Here is a 25,859-nt window from a genome sequence, read left to right as displayed (position 1 = left end):
CTGTGGAAGGGAGACTGATCACAATGGCAGCAGATGGTGGAAAGTGGTAGGGCTGGGGGTGTTTGGGGGGGGCAGGGTGAACAATGGGAGGCGAGGGGAGAGGTGTATGGTCGGGTGACGGGAGTGCAGGAAAATATAACAGAGACAGATGAGGCCCAGACAGACAGACAAACACCAAGCTCAAATGTACTGTGAAACACCAGCGGCCACCTGGTAACTGCAATGGCCCCACTGGAATGCTGGATAATGATGCTGTTGGGTGCTAAATATCATCAGTGTGTGAATACTCATCATTTTGCAGCATTTCTAATTACTCTGGTGGTGTCAGGCTAATACATATTGCCAGCACTGTAATATTCATTAGCAGATAAGATTCCACAATGTCTTGACTGCAAATGAAAAAGTTGGGGAGTAATTCTAATTTCTTTTAAATCACAAACAAGCTTGCAAACGACGTTGGATATGAGCTGATACATTTTCACTCAAGCATAAACTTTTTTTTTTACTTAATTTGAAAGATTAATGGTATGGTTAAATGTTTATCTCTTATTTCTTCAGTAAAATGGGCTGCATGGATTTATCTCTGAGGCATTAAAATGGAGATAAAATGACTCAATTATTTTCTCCATAATCATTTCTCATATATTGATTCCACTTTCACTTTTACATACGCAGTTTGCTAAGTTTTCACAGTACAGTTGACACCTGAAGCCAATAATACTGAGGGCGACAGGAAGGAAGAGGAGGCAGGATGGGTGGAGGAGAGTATACTGTTGACTGTGGTGCTCAATTTGCCATGCTGAAAAGCATTAAGCTGCATGGAGGCAAAACTGTGCTTAATACCATCAAAGCAATCAAAGCAGGAAAAAGGCAAATATATAAATAGCAAAGAAAGATGGAGTCTCAGACCAAGCCATGCAAAATATCAAGAACTGCTCACACGAAACCAACACAAGAAAATCAAACAAATCTCATCAGAGCTTGTATAGAAAAGGAAAAAGAAAAGGCTGTTGAGCTGAAATTGAAATAGAACTGAACAGAATACTGAAACAAGCTGCAAAGGTGTCTTATAAAAATGATAATAACAATAATGATCATACAGAAAAAACAGCAGGAAGCATTGTTTTGAAATGTGAAGCCCTGTTGCCGTTAACTGAGCATGGAAGGAAACGGCAGAAGAGTCCCAGATTCCTGGAACTTCAATGATTGCAAGGAGGCTTTTAGCTTTTGTAACGTCTGATTTTCAAAGTATAGATTTTCTCACCATTCCCTGTGAGGCACGAGTAATATTACACCTGCTCAGGTAAAGGCAACAAGGGGAGCGACAGCATGTTGTGATGCTGGCTGTAGGCATGCTGTCTGAAGTCTCTGCCACCATTGTGCTCGGATCTACCCACTGGTGCTTTACTGCTTCCAGCTGACATGCTGCAGTCACTGCCTCTGTTTATTCCATAGACAGGAGACACTGGAGTATGTACTGTGACAGACTGAACCCCCTTATTTTAGTGCTTGTAATTATAAGAGACGGCGTGTTTTCAGCTAGTGTGTCTCTCCTGTATCAACATTACATTGGAGTCGCATCACTTTGTATCTGATATTGCAAATGTCCTACCTGTCAACACACTCAACCGCTGTGCTGGAGGTATTTACAAAATTGTCTAAGACTAGAACTCTGTTGCACCATAAAAAAGATTTTTCACCTGTTTCTTAGATTACAGCTGTATTTGCTAACTACTTGACATACAAAATATAAAAAATATGAACTTGTTATTTTATATGAAAAAATAACAGTATAACTAATAATACACTGTTTAGTTTTGGTTCACATTGCACAAATTCATTCGCCCCCTTTTTTATCTTCTCTTCAGTGGTTACCAGTAAGATTTAGATTTGATTTTAGATTTCACCAACAGACACTCACGCTGGATTCAGCTCACAGCTGCATTTCTGAGTTGCTGCCCTATGAGCCACAGCACAGCCTCAGATCCTCAGGCAGGGATCTGCTGGCTGTTTCTAAGTCACGGCTCAGGACTAAAGGTGACCGGGCTTTTGTAGTCAGGGCCCCTCAGCTCTGGATCTCCCTGCCAGAGGATCAGAGGCTTGAAAAGTTAGTGACATTTTTTTTTTTAAATAGCTTCTCAAAACTTATCTTTTTAAAAACATCCTGTTATTAATTTTAACTCACCTTTTTACTTCTAACATGTCTTTTCAGTTTTATCATTAGTGTTGTTGTTGTTGTTTTCTTCATTGTGGGGGATTTTATTCGATTTTATCTTTTTATTGTTTTAATTGTTTGTTTTTTTCTCCTCAGATCTAAAATGTTTTGGAGTGAAGGAGATGTGAAGTCATTTCCAGCTGCCATCTTGGTTTTAGATTTTTTTTTTAAAAAGCAAAACTTGAGAGATGCCTTGCAAAATCTTTTTTTATGGTCGAACAGACAGAGTATGTTTTTAATTCAGATGCTTGAAGAGTCTTCAAATTAACTTCTGGCTTTGTCAAAGATCACTGCGTACATGTTTTTCAGACAATTTGGATGCTTGGTAATGTGACTTGAATGTAACATGCGAGAGGCACAAATTGAGACTAGTTTTTAGCCTGAAAAGACACACTGTAGTACATCCATTGTTATTGGCAAAAATCTCTTACTCTCAGCCATGGGTGTAAAAACTGGACACCGGACTGAGAATGGCACCTATTCAGGCCGGTGAGAATTGCTCGTCTGGCACACACACCAAAAAAGTTTCTAGTTTCCAGGTTAGGTTCCAGGGTATGAGGCCCATTGAATACGCAGTGTAGTCGTGCTCATCCCATTATGCCTCTAGCCAAGCTGGACTAGTGAATGGCTTGTGATACAGTGGAGACATCATTCAGAAAGAAAGTTTTACAAAGTCTATACCCCATGGCTTAACAATATACTGTAAGCAAGGCTGAGGGGTGGCCCGGTATCCAGGTCTTATATTACATCCACGGTTTACTTATTAGCTGCTTTTTTTCTCTCTCATTTTTTATATAAGGTATGTTTATAGAAGGCCTCTACTATGCTAGCACTATGATGAATCAGTATTATTAATAATCAATATTTCTTCAAGGCCATGGCGATGTGCCTCTAATAGCATAAACTATGTGATTTAATTGGGACATGTTGCATGTTGTTTTATAGGATCTGTAATAGGTCTATGTGTTTTATTAAGGGACAAACATGGATCGGCAGCACTGCAGTGACCTTTTTCCTTCCCCCCCTCCAGTGTGTGTCATCCCGCTCATCTCATTCCCTTCTTTCCTTTTCTCTCCGTCTCATCTATCCAGCGAGCCGTCCTTGAGGTGGTACAGCATTAGCCGGGTTGTTAACACAGGAGAAAAGGGCGTTCAATGTCATGTCACTGTGTCGCAAAGCATGACAGAACCGGAGACGGGGCCATCTTCTCGAGGAAATAAATACATCGCCATCTTCCTTTTCAGAGTGTAATGGTCTGGATATTACATCTCCTGTGGGACATTACGGTCTACGGATAATAAATCCATCCTACAGAGTGTTTGTGCGTGCGTCTGTGTGTCTTAACGAGCATAAAATGTGTGTGTGTATGTGTCTGCATATGTATGAACTGTGTAGGTGTGTTTGCATACATTTCTGTGGGGGGTTTACGTGCACAGTGTGAGACAATTCGTCCCCTAGAGTGAAACCGATCCACTATCTCTACACCTTGTCAGCTGGAAGCAGCCAGGCAGCCGTAAATCTCAATTACACAAACCCCTCCCTTCCCCTTCCTCCCTCCCCTCCCCCCTTCCTTGCCACAGGTGACAAAGGGCCAAATTGACTGCTCACTGTTGTGTTCCAAGGCTTACCATTGGCTTCGGGCTGAGTCTGAGAGGGCACGGCTACGTAGGGGTCCTCCCCTTTGTCTGAGCTCATGGGGGGGTCCTTCCGCTCCACCATGCGGCCCCGCCCCAGGGGGACCTCAGCGGCCTCGGGTAGGGCCGAGGTGGGGAGTGAGAGCGTGTGGTGATGGTGGCGGTGATGGTGGCCTGCCGGACACAACACAGGTTAACCGATGCTCCAGGCAGACAGGGACAGGCTTTAGTGCATGTGAGCACAGGCCAGCAGGGGTGCACACACACACACACACACACACACACACACACACACGTCTATTCCTCCTTTAAAGTAACACACAGACACAGATACACTCACACACAAGGACAGCAGCTGGGCTGTGTGAGGCAACAAAGTGTTTCTCCCTGGTGACCAGGGGCAACTCATTAGTAAATGCGTGTGTGTGCGCGCATGTGTTTCTCAGGATGGACTTTCTATCTTTCTGTCATTCTCTGCCTCTCTCTGCCTTTCTCACTCTCTCCCCACCTGTTCTGACTGACATGTCAAAGCTCCGTGGGGCCTGTCAGAGCAGAGCAGAGTACAATCGTATTTCTCCACAATCACCATAGGGTGTCTACCTTTGATATGAAGGACAAAAGACAAACTTTCTTTCCATCACTCCTGCTGTTGAGAAGCCTGCCTGTAACCTTCTTCTTTACTCATAAAGCTTCCTGTTACTTTTCAAGTGGCGTTCAGTTCACTCTGATATGCACGGGTAACCTCTGGCACATTAAATCACAGTTTGTTTTAAAGCTGAAACAAACAGTTGATTGAAAGAAAATGAATCAACAACTACTACTACTGATAATTGATCATTTTAGTTCATTTTTAAGCTTAAATATTCTCTGGTTCAGCTTCTTTAAGATTTGCTTTTTTTTGCTTCCCTCTCATCCTTCCTTTTTTTTCTTTGTTTCCTTCTTCTCATATATCTGTATTACCCTTCTTCTTTTCCTTGGTCTCCACTTTTGTCCTCTCCTTGTATTTCACATTTACTATCACTTTTCCCTCTTTTCTTTTTATTAAACCAAGGTTCTCCCAAATGTTTCATATCTCCAGTAATCTTTATTTAGCAGGGCCCTCAGCAACATGGCTAGATCAATCATCAGAAATATGCCATTAAGAGTTAATGGATTTTCTCTGATCTGACTCCTCCCTGTAATTAAATTCCTTAATGGCTAAATGAACTACTGGCCAACAGTTGAAGAGGGTATCATAACACAGCCAGCAAGTTACACTGATGAGTCTTTAACAAGAATAGCACACACAGGCTATCTCTCTGTGGAAATGAATGCACTGCAGGTCCTCTAACACCTTAAAGTCTGACATTATCTGACAATTGCAACAAAGTACTCTTTCATCTGTGAATGATGGATCATATCTATCTCCTCTCCGTCTGTCACTGCACGTCCAGAACAACAGAACAATCTGTGTGTTTTCCTGCATCCGCCTCTCTCAGGTTTATCGTCTTCTTTCATAAACAGAATCTGTGCATAAGCTTTGTCTGACTGTTTATTTTTGAACCATACTAATCACATTACCATCCCACATGCTAACATTTAAGCCACCCTACACAATTTTGCACGAGCTATATATTGTATTTAATACAATGTATTTAAGCAACATGCTTAAGAAAAAAATCTAGATCCCCCAGATGAAGAGTGACAACACTTTTATCAACAGCCTCTATGGAGCTGAAACCCCAATTCCCATTCTGACATGCTTTCTCCACGGAGGAAGTGACAGCAATGAGTGTGTGCGTGCGTTTGCAGATGTGCAAGTGCCTTTTCAATATGTGTTTATGCTTGTGTTTGAAGAGGGGGAGGCATTCCAGGGGGCTAACGTTGATGCTGCTGGTAGACAGACACCCACACACAACACCACCCTGAGCCTCCGCCTCCTCCTCCGTGTGGCATGGCAATCATTAAAATGATTTATTTAACTATTGGCCCAAGGCTGAGAGATTAGTGTGACAGGCCTATTTTATAATTCATTCCCCCACCGCCAGGGGAAGTGCAATTCAGGCAGATGACACACATAGAGAGAGAGCTCGGAGCCTCAGAGCTCCTCCACGGATCAGGAAAAAAAAAGCCCTAAACTGCCGACGGATGCACATCCCTCTCTTTCTACAGATTAAAAGAGAGGCGAGGATGTCTAGTCTGGAGTAGAGGAGAGGAGAATGGAGAGGGGGCATTTATTTATCTTCAAATCCATATCAACCACTGACAGATAGACGGAGGGGCTGGGGCAACGGCTGAGACTTTGTTTGGGGGGTTGTAAACTTGGTGTTGTATGTGTGTGTGTGTGTTTGTGTATGTGCCTGGAAACACACAGCCAAGCCTGTGGGAGCATACTCAGCACTATAGGGGTGCACAGCAACACAGATGCTTTTTCTGACCCTCGATCTCTGAAAGGAGGGAGAATCACAGTGGGGGTACAGTCACAGGGGGGGCGGGATAGAGAGCTGGGCTTTCTGGAACCACTTCAAAATATCTATTCTTGTCATTCGGTATGGATCTGACTGTTTTGATCTGGCAGCTGCAAGATATGGCGGTGTGAGAGAGACATTCAGTGAACACCAAACTAATGCATCCCCCGATCAGATAAAAATGAGCTGAATATGAGTGTAGGTGTGGGTTCTATGGATAAGAGTGACTTTGCTGCGGGCTAATCACAACTGTTTATCATTCTTTAACAAGACTTGAGTGATGAGTGATATCAGCTAGCGGTGAAGTGCGATTGTTATGTTGTGTGTGATTAGGAGAGTAAATGTATTTGCTGTTTACATTGGTCTCTTTGAATTATCTTTGAGTGTGCAGAGAGTCTACACATGCTTAGTGGCAGTTGGCAGAAACTGATTTGATCTTTCCTTACTCTAAACAGGCCATTTCTCTCTCCCTCTGTGGACACACGTCCTTTTTAATGTGCATGCTGAAACATTTCTTCACCATCAAGGGCCTAGATCACCAACAACCTGATCCATCCAACTAGAGAAGCAAAGGTCAGAGCTAATCAATGATATTGCACAGGGGATAAAGAGGAAATGGGAACAAGGATAGAGAGGAGGTCTAATAAAACTAATAGAATCAGAATCAGCATTAGAGGTTTTTAATTCTGCAATTCTGGTTTCTAATTCTACATCCTTTAATCTAAATACCAAAAGGGCTGGATGAGGGGAAATACGACAAGAGGTGAAATTAACCGACCGTTCTGTGATGTTTCATTACCTTCGTAACTGGAGGGAATGTCTATCAAACAGAAGGAATGAAATGAATTCAGTTAAAACCTTGAGTCATTAATAACCAGTCTTTACACGTGTGGGAGGAGTTTTCATTTCCTTGAGAGGGGATGATTGATTGACTAGATGAAGAGGTGTGGCTGAAGTTAAAGAGTCAGGGGAGATGAAATGTAGCTCCTGTCTTTTATTTGATTGCTTCCACAGTAGATGTGGGATACTTACCATTCAGCGCCACAAAGGTGTCTAGAAAAAGAAGAAAAGAAATGAGGGGAGACGTGTTACTGCTTGCAGTGAGGTGAGATTATGCTTTAACATGATCAAAAGCCATGACTTTTAAAGTAATTCAGAATCGACTGGCTGCTCGATATTCTCCTAACTTGTAATCAGAGGTGATCTATAGCTCCTACAGCTAATGGAGGTTCAATGCTATAGCTTTCCTTGACTTAACAAGCTGATGAAACTGAAGGGAAAACGCACCGCCTTCATTTATTCTAAGTAAATAGGTGAAATTGAAATGGACCAAGATAATTGATTTAATGTCGATTTGTTTTGAAGTTTCTTGTTTAAACTGAGAGGCTCAATAAAACCTCAGCGGAGTATCACATTTGACAAATCCAAACAGTTACTCTGGACATTAAAACATCAAATATATATTCTCCATATGTGCCATTCACTGTGTCGTAGAATAAAAGAAACCTTTCAAGACTCTTGAGGCTGACTAAGTTCAGAGCCCTGTCTTGTTTTTGTATTTCAAAATGAGCCCCCGCGACTGCTCACAAGTAAAATCCCTTCCCTGTGTGTCGCTGAATGTTTGTGTTGTGTTTCTGTATAGCGATTTCCAAGAAGGAACCCAGTCTTTGCCCAAGTGGACACAACACTCTATTGACCAGGGGAGCAGAGAAACAGCGGGGGAAGGACAGAAGAGGATGAGAGCCGAAAGAGACAGATGGATGGACAAGGCTGAAAGAGAGGATTGTGAGGGTGGAACAGACGGGGGAGAAAAAGGTGACAGCAGCGAAGAAGGAAACGAAGGGCCTAGAGAAGAGGGAGCCCGAGTTAACAGACTAGAGAGGAATGGTGGGGGGGTATAGAATAGAGGAGGAAAGATAAGAGTGAAGAGGGCCTGCTTACTTTGGCAGTCTCCCAGGCCATCTGTGTTACCATGCTCCACGTCCTGCTCAAAGGCTGATCTGCGGGGAACAGAGACATCATGGTCAGCAGCGGAAAACAGGCCAGGCCATGCAGGCTCGCCACTCCTAACAAAGTAAGAAAGCTATAGGGAAGCTACTATAAAAACATCCCCAAACACAGCATACCCTATGCTTGCACACAGTGTAGGCTGCAGAAAGCCCTATACTGGAACAAAATCAAAGAACACCTAGCAGGTGCCCTGGAGGCCTAAAATCAGTGGCTATGAAGAAGGCTGGCAGGCTCGTAAATCCATAGCTGGCACAGGATTCATTGCCAGTAGTGATGATACAAATAGATTCATGTTTTATTTAACTGCACTATTTGTTATCTTATGGTGTGTAGTTTAAAGGAGTAGGTCAACATTTTGAGAAATATGCCTATTTGCTCTCTTGCTGAGAGTTAGATGAGAGAAGTTACTGCCAGCAGCCAGTTAGCTTAGCTTAGTACAAAGACTGGAAACAGAGGGAAACAGCTGGCCTGACTGGTAACAAAATCCACCTACCAGCACCTCTAAAACCCAGTGATAACACATATTGTAAAACTGGTAATTGGTGGCTTTATGGGCGTTATGTGCTGGACTGTTACTTGGGTCTGAACTGTTGCCAGGCAGAGAGCGGAGATTCCAGAAAATGACTGGCCTTGGCGAAGAAATAGTCTGAAACAAAACCCTCGATAAAATTAAACAAAAGTGATATAACATATTAAGAAATGAGTTTGAGAGATGCTGGTAGGCATATTTTGTTACTGTTGGACAGAACCAGGCTAGCTGTTTCCCTTTTTCCAGTCTTTATGCTAAACTAAGCTAACCTGCTGCTGGATCCAGCCTCATATTTACCGAACAGACAGTAAAGTGGTATCAATCCTCTCATCTAACTTTTTGTAAGAAAGCAAATAAGCATATTTCCCAAAATGTTTGACTTTTCCTTTAAAAACCATGGGTGAAATGTTTGAAAAATGTGAAACTGTTTTTATGAGAACTTCACTTTGTTTAAACTTTTCTCCTATTTCTCAGTATCTGACATCATCTAAGTTCAGTAGAGACATGAGGCTGCAGTCCCAATCACATGGGCCAAGACCAGGGCAGTGAGGGGTAACCATGCTTGAGGTCCATCATATGACACAGAGGGAGAAAAGGAGAAAGAGAGGGGAGAGTGAGTTTCGGAGATGTTATTTTCTGATGCAATCTGCACAGAGACCTGTTTTCTTCCTGAAAGACCACCAAGCAGGCAGTAAGGAGATCTGTGAAACAGAGCGGACCAACTGTCAACCAGGATCACAGTCACGCATGACAGCTTTTCACAGTCCTCCTCAGCTCCCCCCTCAGTAGTCATGCTCCTCTTGCCTGTCCACCCGCCTCTCATCTTCCTCACCCTCCACTGGTCTCAATTATAGCATGAAGAAGAATGATTTTCCAAAACAACATCGCCCACCCCTATCCCCTGATCAGAGTCCAAAGCATGAACCTGACAACAAGTACAAGTACAAGAGATTTCTAGACAATTTCTGCTGTTTTGTTCTGAAATCTGAAACAAAGTCAAAGTCATTACTTCATGTATATTTATGTTGGAGATGATTGAAAAATCTCATGCATTCATTTATATTCATCTTTTCCTCCAGTTTGACAGAACCTTAATTAGATTGGAGATTGTAAATTCTACCCTCTTGATAACCAATTTCCCTTTAAAAGCAACCACAATAACAGCCACATAAACAACAACAGCAGCATCCTCTATTCATATCTGGGGGTACATTTAATCTTCTTATCTGATTTGCTTATCATACACACTCATAATCACAAAGCAGACGCAGAGTTGCTCAATTAAGCCTATCTAAGCACAAATGCCGTCCAAGCACTGCTGGTATCTGCCAGACTTTCCTCACAGACTTCGTCACCTTGTCCCACCCTGCCATAAAATGTTGTTTGGCTGCTTTGACAAGACCAAAATACTGGGGGCCTCATGGTCTTGGTTTCCATGGTTGATAATAACGTTACATACTGTGGTGAAACTGTGTTGGGATGAAGATTACAAGGTTTAAATCCCATTGGTCTCGAGATGAATTAACAATGAGTAGTCACACTACAGATGCAGTGTCTAGGCCTTAGTTGGCACATGTGAACGTGAATGAACTATAGCGTGAACCCTTACTCATAGGGCTCGAGCCCCTTAGAGGTTGCATTATAGCAACAAAAGTGCAGTGTGTTGGAATGTGACACTACAGACAGTTCAGCTAAGGGTTAAGATCCCACTGCAACTGCATAATACATATTTAAATCAGATCAAACTGCACTGTACATAACTAGAGGCAGCCAAGGCCACATTTGATTCTATCTTGCATCAGATGTGATTATTATGTGAGATGAGATTCACAGAGGGGACTTGGTTTGTGAAATGCAGGTCAGGCATAATAGTGTTAATTATTCATATCAGAAGTGATTGGGCGACCAGGGACTTATATACTGTACATACAGTATAAAGTCAGTATGCATAATGTTTCATCTATTCATTTTGATTAATGGCTTTTATTTAAATATATATATATACTTTATTATTTAGGGTTTCACCAAGAAATATGTCAGTATATGTGTGCAGCTTTGATCAGTGTAAAAACCCAGCGAAAACCCTGATCCAGAGAAGAGTCTGAGACAACACCTTAAATAATTAACAAATAATTATTAACATTCAAATTTCTTCTCAGTGAAGCACACTCACTTCACATAATAACAGCCATATAGGATCATATGTGATCAGCATGAACAGGGGGTAACTGGGTACCATATTGCAGGAGACCAGAGAGCAAGCTGTGCATGGGCAGTAGGTATGAGAGGCATAACTCCACACAGGAAAGCTGGCACACTAGCGCTGAGGCCAGATGGAAGAAGAAAGGAGGGGAAGCATGCAAGAGTGAAAGAATATGTGAGAGGAAAGATAGAAAAAGAAAGATGGATAAAAATAGATACACAGACAGGGATGGGCATATGTAGGTGAGAAGACAGGTTGCTGGTAGACACTTAGACAAACAGACAGACAAGGAAACAGGAAGAGATGATGCAATACTGGAGTTTTTTTTAATGAGGAAAAGACAAGTAAGACAGGGAGACTAATGATAAAGAAAAGTCTCTTTTCGGCAAGGACCTGTTTATATGAGCAAACCTTTTTATTTAACACAAAAATGCCTCTGATTCTCCCCTCACTTGTTTCATCCCTCGCTCTATCCAGCCTGGCAAATGCTTTGAATCGCTCACCACAGACCAACAGATCCTACTGGGCCTAATCCCCCCCTCTCACTTAGAAATATTGCACTGTAAAGGAGCGAGGTCATCTGCCCTCTTAATGCCTCTGTGTCAGCTCCTGCACCAAAGTGGAAACTCAATCAGAGCGGTCCACTGTAGCCTTACGAATAATAATAGGATGGGTTGCCTGTGTGTTTCTTGTGTGTGCATGTGGGTATGTGTGCCTTTGGTGTATTGGCATGCCAGGCCAATCATTTTGCATCAATCATTTTGGTCAAATTCATTCATCGTCAAGTAGCCACTGGAGCACTGGTCCTTTTGTTATGACTTCATCTGTAAAATGTTTTTCCCACCACAAAACTCCATATGCTGTTTGTTCAGAAAGCATAATCTGGTTCTGTGTCATAACTACAGCCACAAATTATAGTTACCGCGACCATCGAGTTTCCCCAGCCCTGCATACCCGACCTCGAGCCTGGGGCAAACAACACTTTCCTTCCATTCATCCTTCCAATAGCCCTTTCAGCTGGTGGAAATTGCACTTACACACCATAAAATTAGAATGATCACAGACACGACAAATAGAGAGAGAAGTGCCACCAGGCATGACAACGAAAGTGGGATACTGTTTTATAAAAGTTGCTTGGAAAACACGTGTCTCAAGCTTTATCAAATCACCAGTATTTTCTAAATTTCCCCTTTCAAACTTTTCTCTTCATGAATGTTCCTTGTGTTCCTAAGCACAAAAGCACAGCAGTCTCCTGGATAATTAAACAATACTCTAGGGTAATATTAAAAGCTTTAATGAGTGGAACTTTGTTTTTGAGAAAAAAAAAAAATCCTAATAATCTGTTTCAGATGGAGGATGGATCTAAATGCTACGTTACCCACAAGCCTCAACATTGCCATCAAAAAGAAGCCAGTCATAGGCACAAACCAAAGCTGTAGCACTTTGTTGTGATTTGGAGCAAAGTGGTTGCTGTCTGAAAGTCAACTGATTTAAACAGATGAATGCATTATCAGGTTCCTGCAAATTGGCACCTTTAGTTAAGCAACACGTGGGAAAGAATTTTAAGCTCATGGAATGGACATTTCATACAAGAAAAGCTCCATTTGACTTGTTATAGCAGGAAAAGTACAGGTGTTACAAATAACATTGACAAAGGCCTTAATCTATTCAAGTGTCCCAGTAAGCCACGATAGTGTGAAACATCCAGCCATCATTAATTTCAGAATTAACACCTAAACTTTTTTAATAAAAACTATTGTGAATGTGTTTGCACACTTACTTGGTATTGCCAACCACCTGTCTGCATGCTCCTTCCGACACCCAACCACAGTACGGGTCCCTGGAGGCTATACAAGACCTGGATGTGACACAGACACACACACACACACAGACACACACAGCATCAGCCCCTCATCATTTTGTATAGGAATAGTGATTTCCCCCTTCAGAGGGAATCAAAACCATTTGGCTGTTTGTGAATGAGTGACAGTTTCATGTGCAAGCATCAAACTTACTTCTTGCATCTTCCATGTCTTTCACAGCGAGACAGCGGCACTTTGACCACACAGGAAGTGAAAGCAACCCACAAAGCATGACTCTTGCTGTCTATCTGCATGCCGATGATGCGCTTGTCCTCCACACCATCGATACTGCACCTAAAGAAGAGAGAGTAGAGGACAGAGAATAGAGAGGAGAATGTGGATTATTCTGTCTTTCCCTCAACTACCTAGTTATTTAGGGACAAAGCCTTGTAAAAAGTTGTCGAGGTGAGATGTAAGAAGTCACAAAATGAGAGTTAACAGTTCATTTGAAGAGATAAAAAGAGGAAGATTAAGATTTGGCAGAGAGACAAACTGTGAGGTTAGGGTTACCTCACAGTTACTCGAAAAACATGGGGTCAGGAACAGAGTGAGAGATAAAGAGAGATAAAGAAGGGACGATACAGATACAACAGATAAGCAGACAGATGGGCACTGTGAGCAGTCAGCAATAACACCGCACTTAACTGTAAAACCCACTAACATTAACTCCCTCCGCCCCCCCCCCCCCCCCCCCCCCCGCTCTACCATTCTTCCATTCCTCCATCCCTGCTAGTCGTCTTTGTCTACTCAGCCCCATAGGAGCACACTCTAATCCCTCTGGGCGTGTCAAGCTTTCTATCCCTTTTCTCCATCCATTCCTCTCTCCATCCCGCCATCCAACTCCTGGGATTTAATCTCCCCTTTGCAGTGCTCTGGTCCCGCATTAACGCTCTCAATTAGGGCTTACAGTCCATCTACACTGGGTAATGCACGACAATCGGGCCTGCGCTGATCCAGCCAGGCAGGGAAGCAGGCGGGCAAAGTCACTTACTGTACGCAACTGTGGCCAGATGGCCAGCAGCCGACAAACGCTCTACCCCAGCCATAGAGAGAGAGAAGAGGAGGGAAGGGGAACAAAGATGCAGGGAGGAGGCAAGAAGGAGACACAGCGAGGGCAGAGGAGGGAAGGCAGGGCCTGCCCTTCATCCCCTCCATAAGGCTCGTCACATGGCTGCAGCATGTTGGATAACAAACAGTGGTAACCTTGAAAGCCCTCCTGTCAAGTCCTCGCCTCCCTTCCCTTCTTCTTCTCGGCTGTCTAACACAATAAGGCATTCTCCGCTCTGCTTCTTTCCATCTCTCCTCTCTGGTCCTCTCCTCTGTTCTTTCTCCCTCCTCTGTACTGCCATTCGTTCTCCCTCATCCATTACCCCTCAACTAAATATTTGTTTTGGCAGGCTCATACTGTGGCTGATTTTTTCCGTATTCACTTCTACTCCAAATACACAACAATGCTTAACTCGCTCACCCACCATACCCAGCTGACACGCACTTGTGAACGCACACACGCACTCACATCCATACATGCACCAACAGCCGTGTAATGTATTAGCGAGAGATCCCAGGCTGGCTCTGCAGACAAACACAGACCTCGGTGTGTGTGTGTGTCTGTGAGTGTTTCCTTTAATCAGCCAACAATTTGGAGGAGCTGGGCTCTGCTGTGGTTCCCAACCACTACGCTACGTTATCCAGAGCCTTAGGGTCTATGTCTTTAATTTAGTAGCTGTGGTTGGGCAGAGTGTAACCTGATAAAACTCTTTTAAATGATAGAGTAGCCATCTGGCTGGCTGGCTTCACTATATAGCTTGAGTTGGGGAAACTGACTGGTACTGATGGAGCTGGTGGGTTGGTGGGTTGGCTGAGCCGGGAGATGGTTGGAAACATGCAAAATCGTACACACACTCTCTTTGTAACACACACATATGCAATAACTGACGTTCCTTTGTTTGTAGCAACTGTATCCATGTGTTTCTCTATTTCTATCCATCTCTCTCACACATATAAAAGGGCACCCAGAGCTACATACTTGTCAGGGTTGTAGACATTGAGCTCCTCCAGAAACAGGCTGTCATTGAGGAAACCATTGTCCATCTTGGCCAGGAACTTGAGGATGATGCCTTTCTCAGATCCCAGGAAGACCACTGTTTGGTTCTTATGGGGACCTGCCTCATTGTCCACCACAATGCGCGTCAGGCGATACCTGGAATAAAGAATACAGAGTAAAATCAATCAATCAATCACTCATCAATTAATTAGTCAGTTTGCGCACTAACAGAGGAACAAGTTTGCCAATTAGAAGAGAAACAGATGGTGATGAAGAACACCAGCGGGGATCTAATATAAATGTTTTGAACTCTGTCCCAGTACAGTGCTGTGTCTACTAGAGCACATTCAAAAACGTGTAAAATTTAATTTGCATCAATAAATAGATACTAACGGAATAGAATTTTCCAAATAATGATTATATAATCAATCAATCAATTGATTTGGCTTCCATCATTTACGTCAGATGTCTAAAAGCGAATAAGGAACAGCGGGGGAGATAACGCAGTCTCATCTCATTAACTGATTGTTATTTCATTAGAAGCTCAATGAGATTGCCATAGGGCATGTCAGAGAAAAACTTTACAAAAAAGTTACCCAAGTAACAGACAACAGTGAGCTCTGCTTTCTTCTCTAACTGACAGCTGCTGATCACACAGTTTGACACCCAGATGGATAAGCTTAAAATTCCATTTTCATTTCCTTGTCTGTAAAAAAAAACATACTGAGCAGATCTAAGTTAGCAAATTAGACACCTGCCAGTCAGTGTGTTTTGGCTTGGTGTCTTATTGTGCTTGTGGGCATAAGAAGGAAAATTCAGACGGATCAAATAACAAGAACAGGTTTTATGAGATACCTCTTAAGGCTATTTACATTTACCATCTGATTTCTTTGCATCACAGATGCATATCCATGTGTATCATGCAAATGCCTGGTTTCATGATTTCTTAATTGAAGGAGACTGGATTCAGAGATTAAAGACGAGTGCTTATCCGGAAATCTAGAAGTCCACTTTTACCATCATTAATGGTTTACTGAGTGTTGTTAAAATGTTAAATGTTAAAATGGGTATAAAGGTCCAAAATGTATTTTGGATGTGATGATGTGATGAATGGAAATTTAACTCTTTAACTTTAACTTTAAAGTGTTTACACCATGAGACCATTAAAAAATCAAGGCCATATCCTCTCAGCCTACATCCCCTTCTATTTTCTTTAAAACATTTCTTTAAAATGCTCTGTTTTATGGCTTCATCCAATTAACAATAACAGAAATCTGAAGGTCTAATGTGTTGTGATCAGGCGCTCCAAGGAACGGTGTCAATGGGAATTGATCCCAGAAAAATAATACAATTTCAAGGACTGAAACATTCACTGTCCTTCCAATTCAGGATAGTAAATATCTCAAGAGGGGAACTCTTCAGAGTATCTTCCCCCTCCATTTGATTCATTGTGTCCAGCCAGCTGAGGTCCCTGCCACAGCACAGCAAGTCTCAGGACAGAATAGCTTTTTAGAATTTGCAGCAAAAGCTTTTGCCGGATATTGGAGTGTTCTCTCCAGGGTATAACAGGGATCAAATCTTATTACTGATTATCTTTCCAGTTGACTTCAGCTCAAGGGTAGTATTCACATGGAGACTGTGACAGATATCATAAAAGGCCTCACTCCTCTTCCATCCCATATGCCGTCATGATGCTTTTTGAGCTTACATAATGCTTTTAACTACCAACTATGACTTGCATGCAAGGCTCTGCTCACTGTTGTGTCGTTTCAAATCATATAACATAGTCTGATTGCTGATTATGTAAAGATAGAAACACTGTGTTATTCATTATCTGGTTGTACATTAAAGCGCACTAATGAACAGATAGAGAGTTGTAGGGATAACCTTGATGAAAGCTGATCATATTCTGACTAAGCCAGTGCAGTATGTAGGTCAGATCTCAGCAAAGTAGCAGCAAGATGTGATACGATGCAAATAATGTGTAAAACCTGGGAAGAATTCTTTTTGTAGCTTATCTTTAAAGTGATGTTACCACCACTGAGACTTGGCAAGGGTCTGACAAGCACCCCTAACCTTAAATCTTGAACAGCTGCATTTCAGACCCAGGTCCAAATTAAAAACGCAATTTTTTACTTTTACCTAATGCTCTGTCAGCTAGTTTTGCCTCGCCAATGGGATGGCGGTGTGCTGTCATATTCCCCTAGAGGCTGGCTGAAATGTCTGAGTGTAGTGTAGCTAAAAGCCAGACAAAGCCAGACAGACCTTTCTGATCAAATGGCATCAGCCACAGTGCACTGGCTTTTGGGAAATGGGCTCAACTCCAGAAACTCAGGGGGAAAGCCAACCACAGAACAAGAGAAAAATACTTTGTACTCCACTAGCCTCTCTTTGAAATATCCTCAAAGGATTTAAACGAGCAATTTGAGACAAAGACTACACCTAGCTGGAATAATCTTCTTAATAAGGGCCTATGAGTATAAATATGAAATCTCTGTTTGCATGAAGCTGTCTCATCTACAGTACCTAACACATTTCAGCATTAAGACAAACATCACTGACAATTCAAATACTTTACTGTCTTCATCACATCAGATTACTACATGATCACTCTGGGAGCGATAGTTTACTATAGTGATTCCTCTACTACAGCAAAAATAGGTCAGTGGCTGGTTTGTGGTGGAGTACTACTGTGTTTTAATGAGCCTGAAACTCAGAGCAGCACTTCATGTAATTATTGTCCTGGGCTGAAGAGGCTCATGGACCTCCAATGACAGCCGCCTTTGGAGTGTGTAACACTTACCGGACCATGGTCTTGAGGAACCAGGGCCTGTTAGCAATGGAGGGCACAGCCTCATCCATCAGAGGATGCATCTTGATGAAGTTGAGTGTGTCATCGGGGAACTCATTGGATACCTTGAACCTCTCCATGGATGAAGTGCCAGCACAGCTGCCAGGCCTGCGATGAAGAGGAGGAAGAGAGGGGCGATGGGGAGGAGGGATGATGGGAGAGTAAAAAATGGTGAGTAGAAGGAGGAAAGTGCACAAAAAGAAAAAACTTTACATTGACTTTAGGGGAAATTAGCAATTTTTCAGGCCATAGCTCCTATAGAAACCAGAAAGTTCAACTTCCCTAAAATCAATGAGAGTGCAGCCTTAAATGACTAAACTCTCATTCCAAGCGGCTTTGGTCAAGCAGAGGATACAGGATTTCTTCTTTTCTGTGGACTCGGGGGTAAAGCACTGAGGCATTCTATCTATCTGATCCTTTTACAGGGAGTTGGTGAGCTGCTTGTAAAAGAGAAGCTGCTTTTGATAGCATATCCCCTTGCAGGCATCTCACCTCTGAGAGCTTGTAAACCCCCTTTACTGTGTAGTCTTTGATACCCTGCCACACCACATAATCCACACCAGGCCCTAGAAATATTAGCCAGGTGGCCATGTGGCAATGTCTGGCACTGTCAACATGTAAGGACCAAACCCTTAAAAAATATATATGTGTAACCTCAAGAGTTATGTATATTCATCTTCCTATGAAAATATTCCTTTAAGCAGGATAAATGGAATCCAATAATTAAGAAAAATCAGCCGTTTTATATTTCCGATATCCATCTCTATCATGGGAAAGGAGAAAGTTTCAAAGAAAAACTTTAGTTAGTTTAGTTTATTCTAAAACCATGCATTCCTGCAAGAGATGCTGCTATGAAATCTATAGTTTAAACTTATTTGAAAACACTGTTTTCATTAAAGGTACTGTATTTTGGCCTTACATTAAGTAAGTAAGTAAGTAATTCTCCTGGACAGATGAGTTTAAGTCAGCTAATGTTAAATGAACTTCCAAACTGATATTGCTAGATTAAGAGCCAACATGTACAGAACCTTCTATCACTGTAAAAAACACAGTGACATTTAAACACTTTTTTTTATTGACGCTAAATCCATGTCAGCAGACATATGGAGGGCAGAATAGAAACAGACATCTCTTAATATGAAAACCTGTAATGAGAGTCTAGCACATGGAGGAACAGTCTGTTGCAGGACCAGACCTAGGTGGCATTGTTACAACTCTCCGTCTGTTTGCCTGCAGATAAACGTTCTGAATGCATCAGAGGATGGAAATGAAATCAATCGCATCAATCACTTCAGAAACAAAAGCGGGTATATCTGATATTTGCAACGTCTGACCTTGTTGAACATAAACAAGTAATTATATGCTAATTGAGGACACTAACACATTCACTGAATGCACACAGTAGAGTAAAGGCTTTCAGTAAGGAAACGCCTCCTCAGCCATATGGGAACACACACACACACACACACACACACTTACACAGGGCACCAACAATTATCGTGGCCCAGATCTTTGTAGTAAATCTGTTTTTTTCTGGAGGATAGAAGAGCCGCTCTTAGCACACTAATTAGCGAGCAATAGATGGGAGATTGATCAGGCTGGTGCATTTGTGGAATTAGCCAACCATCTGTAAAATGATCTCATGCTTCATTTGTTGATACTGTGTCCTTCTTTGATGCAGCTGTGTGTGAGGGAGAGGTGAGGTAATGGGTTAGAGGTGCAACTGTGAAAAGAAGTGGCATCTGCGTAAATGTGGCTGTGCACGTATGTAGGTGAGAGTCAATGTACCAAAAAAAGGAGGAATGTATCGAAAGATGGTTAACATGTGGTGATATTAACACGAGTGTTATGGATTCATTAGAGGGCCACCTATCTTGTGTGTGTGTGTGTGTGCGTGCGCGCGCGTGTGTGTGTGTGTGTGTGTGTGAATAAAGAGTGAGAGGAAAGAGGAGAAAATGTGACTGTACTGTATGTGTGTCAGACTGTGTTGAATCCCATGTGTGCATGTATGTGTGTGTGTGTGTGATGTGGTTAATTAACTGCTGTTGTACCTTGGCTTGGGAACCTTCTCTTCAGGAAAAGGCGTCCAGGTGGAGTCTGGGGATTTCTGCTCTTTGAAACGCCCTGTGAACGTGTTGGCCACCTCCGCCATGTCATAGGCGCACACTGCTGAGCCTGGAATACTGCCACAACACACACACACACACAAAACCCATAAACAATCCTCTCAACTGAACATATCAAAGAAACACCTTGGCTACTCTGGAATATCACCAGGAGACAGAAAATGGATTATTGGGTCAAATCCCAAGTGGATGGCTGTTGCGTGTTTACACTGGGAGATACAGTCATGTGTGTCATGTTGCCATTGATTTGAAAATAAGACATGTCACTATATATATATATACATACAGTATATATATTTATATTCTGTTATGGCAAAACTTTGCAGTTTCTTCCATGTTTCAGCATAGAATTGATTGATTGTTCTAGTAGCAATTATTCTTATTTCTGCACTGATTATATGCACTGTTATATCAATGCATATAATGTAGTGTTATTGTATGTAGCAGTCTATTACTTACAGTGTCTGTGCCTACCAAGCCACATGGGGACACACATTCCCAAACTCTTTCTCCAAAAGCGGGTTTCCCCAAAAGCCTCGAGACATTTAAGTTCATCACAAGTCCACTGTGGACAACAGATTATCTTATTGCCATTCACTTAAGGGGGAAAACACCCATTTTGTGATAACAGTGGAGCCAATGGCTTCTTTCTGTCTGTGTGGAATCAATGCATAGCAGACTGCTGAGTCACTTTTCTATTTTTCATGCATCTGCCCTCACAAATTAGAATAGAAACTAGGAATTGTTTATTCTTTATTGGACTTTCTTTTAAAGAGAAATGTCTCTCAGCTGGCTGGATTTTCTAACTATTGCATCATGGGGTAAACTCGTGTAGACAAGAGAGAGACAGCATACACAAGGGCAGTATTGTAGAGAACAAGGTCAGAAAGCTGTTGATTCTTGATGCTTGGCTACTAAATTACAGTAATTACCCTTCGTATTGGATATGTACAGAAAGTGAGACAGTCATATGTCTGTCTGAATCGGACTACTAACTAGGCAGATAGATGGTGAACGAGCCAGCCAGTCAGCAAGTGAGTTAGCCAGCTAGCAAGCAAGCCAGACACCCAGACAGGCAATTAAACGACACAAACCCTGAGTGCTGCCTACAGCCTGAATGTGCTCCTTCTAATTTCACCCCCTGACTATGAAATGGAAAATTAATGCCAGGATCAAAACCGGCGCTTATAGAAATTTTCAGAGGCACTGCTTCATTGGGTTTTAATGTCCATTAACCATGCTCAATTGCATTGTCACAAGCAATTGTCTTATCTGCTAAAAAGCAGCCATAAAATAGAAAATTACAATATGTGCAAGTTATCAGCCAAGCTCTATGGCTTTGTGGTAATTTTCAATTTAGATAACAACTCCCTCTACCTATGAATATGAAAGCAGCTCTGAATATGAATTATAAAAGGGAAAATATGATTAAACACCTGCATGCCAAAAGGCCAACAAAAGTGTTTTGACAGAAGATGTAAATGTTGACCCAGTAGTCTCAGGAATAACATGTCGCCATGAGGCACATCAAGAGTGCGCGCTACTAACATTAACAAAGGTCAGATTTCCACAATGTTGATGAATTGAGGGCATTTTCTAAAAGTAGTTCAAGCTGAGAAAGATGACTGGGTTAATAATTGGAAAGTGCAAAACGGTTGATGACACACATGAACTCATTTGAGATGTGAAAATCCCTGAATACAATGACCTCAACAAATCACTTCCAGCCTAAAGCCTAAAACCTCCCAGGGTTCAATACAAATGTTGATTTTTCAACGCTTTATTTAATTTGTTCTGTTCCTCGATGTACCTGTTGTAAGGTGTGGAGAAGGTTGCCATCACAACGTCCTTCCCGTTGATGTGGATGACATCTGTCACAGCCTGCAGGATGTTGAAGTAGAAGTGGGAGTCACCAGGGATGGAGCAGTTTAGGCGAGACTTGAGGAATGAGGTCCACTGCTTCTCCAGCACACGGGGCGAGCCTCCTCGGTCATTCTTACAAACCCTGGCCACTCGAGGAAACACCACCTGACCAAGACACACACAGTTCATCTGTCACATCTGCAGTGTCAGCCTGTTGCACTGAACTGTTCAGCAGTTCATTCAAACTGTACGACGCAGATTTGGCACTGCACTGGTTATTTTGATCTGATTAAATACAGATCAAAACCTATGCAGCAGAACCAGAGATATCCTCTCTTGTATTCCATGCACTCTTCTTCCCTTTCACAACCTGGTGCCTACATTACCCACAATCCAAATCAACCACTAGCAGTTCAATCAGAGATTCAAGTAGGTGATGCTAGTAGCGCCTAAGATAGCCTTGAGCTGCTCGCCTCGAGCAAAGCTGGCTACAGAAATCTGGTAACCTCCCTTCTCCACAATCCTAGATTTTTTTTTTATCTTCAAACTGCAAGACTCATCCCACGGTGACTCAAGCCGCACCTCTTCAGAAAAGGCTGTGCATAACTTTTTTCAAATATCCACTAATCTCCCCAAGATCTGTAAACATATTTTGAATTCCATTTTAAGGCCAGAAGTTGGTTTAAAAAAATAGTGATCTTACAGCTATTATGCAAGCAATCCATAAGTGGCTATAATTTCTTTTCTTTGTAAGAAACTACTTAGTTTGATTCCCAGCAGAGCACACTAAAGGCCCTGTTTGGACTTTTAAATGACAAAAATCTCTGGGAGACACCACAGTGTCTTAATCCAATGTTTCATCAGTTTATAGCAAATTAAAGACACAGAAGAGTAAATTGGTGTGTTTGATACACTGTTTAAGAGTCAGCACCTGGCAACAGAAAATTTAAAGTATACAGCTTCAAATGGGAGCCGGTGCTGTAATTACAACTTTGCCGTAAGATCATACAGTCAGTATTGTAATTAGTTGTTGTCACACTATACTTAACAGCAATAAATCTAACCCTGACCTGAAATTGCAACCTAGAGTAAACAGTGTGAATGGGAGCGAACATGCATTTAAACCAGATCTCTCTCTCTCCACACACACACACACACACACACCAGAGGACAGCCACACATAAACATACCCTCATCCATGCATAGAGTACAACTAATGCAAAAATGCATGGAGAAAAGCAAAGAAAACACAAACACTCTTCAACTATCAAACACAAACACAGACCTAAATGGGTCGGTGGGATTATTGAGATGATTGATTATACACACAACAGGTGAGGCTGTCAAGTTTTTCACATTTCTACTAGCTAAAGATAGCTGAACACTGGCTTGTCTGTGTGTTACCTGGTCGCATCCAATAGACTCGCATACACACACACACACATACACAGGCATACATAAACAAGTACAAATACACCAATCACTCACACTGAACAAATACTCACTCAAGCCTTGTTAATTCAATTGTGTGATGAAAAATGTATCCCTTTGCATTTTCGAGATAACACTGCCACAACCCAACATTAAAACTGAAGCAAACACAATCCCGCCACAGTAGATTTATCAATTTTCACAAAGTACAAACAACTGCATACATTGTCAGGGAAGGCCAATCTACTTAATAATAATGAAGAGATATCATTCACTAAATGTTAAATTGCTCACTGCACCATCAGTTCTCCCACGACATACATAATTATACTGACGCTGCTTTCAAAACACCCAGCAGATTGAGAGGCCTGATCTGTATTCATGCTCTGGATAACACATGCCTGTCACTTTCTGCAGCGAATTCATTATTTCTGTGTTTCTTGTTACCTCTGCTCCATTCTCGCCTCTTTTTCTCACTCTCTCTTGTGTGTTTCCTTTCATTTATTCTGACAAATACATATTGAGCAATTCATTTCCATAACGCATTTTCTTCTACCTGGTATCCAATTAAACCGTCTCAGGGCAGGGTCTAACACTGAACTGAGGTGATTAATAGAAAAATATCTGTTACTGTCCCTCCGGTGTAAAATTTGAGGAAAGCCTGTTTCTTCTTCGACCTCTTCAACCTCTTCTACTTCGTCTCATTTCTCAGAGACACTTTGTGGAATTCCTCTTGGGAAACATTGAGATGATAGGTCAACTGAGAGCACAGTCGGACGGATGCGGACGTGCAATTCAAGTGGTATATTTAGACTTCAAAATGGGATCTCCAGACATCCACAGATTTTTCTTTTTGGTTCTATTTTAAGTACTGCATCCTGCAGAGTGTTTATCTGTTACTGAAAAATGTTTGGCAACTTTACAACTCCTGAAAGCCTCCTTCCAGCTATGTGATACACCCATATCCTGTTAGTTTCCCAAGGTACTTCCTGATTCTCCCGGTAAATAGGAAGTCACTTGTGATTAGAGTTCAAACAATGGCAGAAGAAGAGGGCCTCTGCTTACCTTTCCCATTGTGTTGTACTCCATAGCAATTTCCCGAAAGAAGAAGTAAATGAAGTCCCCATAATCGACTGCCTGGACAAAGTAAGGCTCTGCAGGCAAAAAAAAAAAATAAAGTCAAAGTGACATTTTGCCATGACAAAACAGTTCTGACACCATATTTCACAGTAAACAGCTGGAATATCTGTTATATTATGCAGAAAAGCACTGGCTGTGAGCCTTGAGTGCCTCAATCTATCATCCATCATATCAGAAAAACAATTTGCATAATAAGAAAGAAGGAGCTCTCTTTTGAGTTTTGACAGCCTGGACTTGTGCTTGTTTCTCCCCGGGGTAGACCAATTTCCTGGCTACATCAAACCTATGAGGGCAGGTTGGCAAAATGACTCCATCAAACAGAGCGTATAGCTTTGGCATAATACCTACATTCATACACAGAGGCACAAAGACATATATAGATACAAATCATAAATCACAAAAAACACAAACTCATGGTCAAGCATACATGTCAAAGCCCAAGTTTGTTTTCTAACTTGTCAGTCAGCTGGATGCTTACCAACCACAGAGAATTTGTTTGTGTCCCCCCTTACTCACCTTTCAGCCATTTGGAGTCATGTTTGACAGTGCGCAGAGTCGGGCTGTCTCCAAGGCTACGATAGATGACCGCATCGATCGCTAGAAAGTCCGTTACGGTGGCAGAGTACAGCTTGCCATCTGGAGAGGGAACACAGGGACGGAAAGAGCAATGAGAAGGAAAGATGGGGATGGAGATGAGAAAAGAATGAAGAGAGAAACAGAGAGAGCCATAAATGAAGAGAAAAAGGTGAGGAGAGTAAAGTCAAGTCAAATGAAAAACACATCAAGCCACTCCGAGATTCCTGACGTCTGTGGCTGGATACACAAACATGTTTCATATGGCTCAGACCTGGAAAATGAATGAATCACACAAACCGAAGAGACTCTGATGGACAACAAACAGGCTGTACACACACTTAAACATGTTGCACATTTGTAATTGCTCACTCTTGCAAACACACTTCAAAAGCACAAATAAACACTCAAGCCCTTGAATTCACACACACAGTCTTAGAGGCCCACAGAAACCCACACTTACAGGCACGTACGTACACACACATGCTTCACGAACACAATCCACCACCAGCATGACCTCAGCCTGCCTCGGCCATAACCACAGTGGAAACTCAAACTGCATAATTGAAAGGATAGCAGTCAGAGGAACCCTCTTGATTACTCAGTGCTTCCAGCTCCTTCCAAGCAGCTCTGCCACACATTAACTGGTAAAGCTAGGCGTTTGCTCTCCTCCTCGGCCTTAAACAGGCGGGGACAGCTCATCAATACTGCCATAAATCGGTTCACAGCAAATATGAGTGGGGACTGAATGTCTTTAGCAGCCTGCGGGTCCGTGGCATCAGAAGAATCTCACCCCGCCAACGGAAAACTGACTCATTCTGTCCTGTCCGTTTATGATTTATTTTTAATCTTGAACATTTTGAAAGAAAGCGAACAAGAGACAAAGAGGATCACAGAAAAGTACAATAAAAGCATAAGAAAGATGATTCTG

General features: G+C 42.1%; 1 protein-coding gene across 2 annotated transcripts in view; it reads right to left on the bottom strand.

The window, feature by feature from the left end:
* Positions 1-25,859, bottom strand: part of sema6a (sema domain, transmembrane domain (TM), and cytoplasmic domain, (semaphorin) 6A) — a 105,286-nt gene that overhangs the window by 12,631 nt on the left and 66,796 nt on the right. The window contains exons 8-18 of one of the 2 annotated variants that reach the window (XM_070833597.1): positions 24,872-24,991; positions 24,281-24,369; positions 21,732-21,949; positions 19,847-19,978; positions 17,748-17,903; positions 14,927-15,100; positions 13,054-13,194; positions 12,819-12,896; positions 8,238-8,296; positions 7,329-7,349; positions 3,844-4,023 (exon numbers count right to left, since the gene is read on the bottom strand). In XM_070833597.1, coding sequence (XP_070689698.1) covers positions 3,844-4,023; positions 7,329-7,349; positions 8,238-8,296; positions 12,819-12,896; positions 13,054-13,194; positions 14,927-15,100; positions 17,748-17,903; positions 19,847-19,978; positions 21,732-21,949; positions 24,281-24,369; positions 24,872-24,991 — 1,368 coding nt within the window. The remainder of the gene's footprint in view (positions 1-3,843; positions 4,024-7,328; positions 7,350-8,237; positions 8,297-12,818; positions 12,897-13,053; positions 13,195-14,926; positions 15,101-17,747; positions 17,904-19,846; positions 19,979-21,731; positions 21,950-24,280; positions 24,370-24,871; positions 24,992-25,859) is intronic. The other variant, XM_070833598.1, reaches the window with a different exon arrangement.

The sequence above is a fragment of the Pempheris klunzingeri genome, chromosome 7 (genome assembly GCF_042242105.1).
Source record: "Pempheris klunzingeri isolate RE-2024b chromosome 7, fPemKlu1.hap1, whole genome shotgun sequence".
Lineage (NCBI taxonomy): Eukaryota > Metazoa > Chordata > Actinopteri > Acropomatiformes > Pempheridae > Pempheris > Pempheris klunzingeri.
The sequence above is the reverse complement of the archived record's forward strand: the minus strand, read 5'-3'. Positions and strand labels throughout refer to the sequence as shown.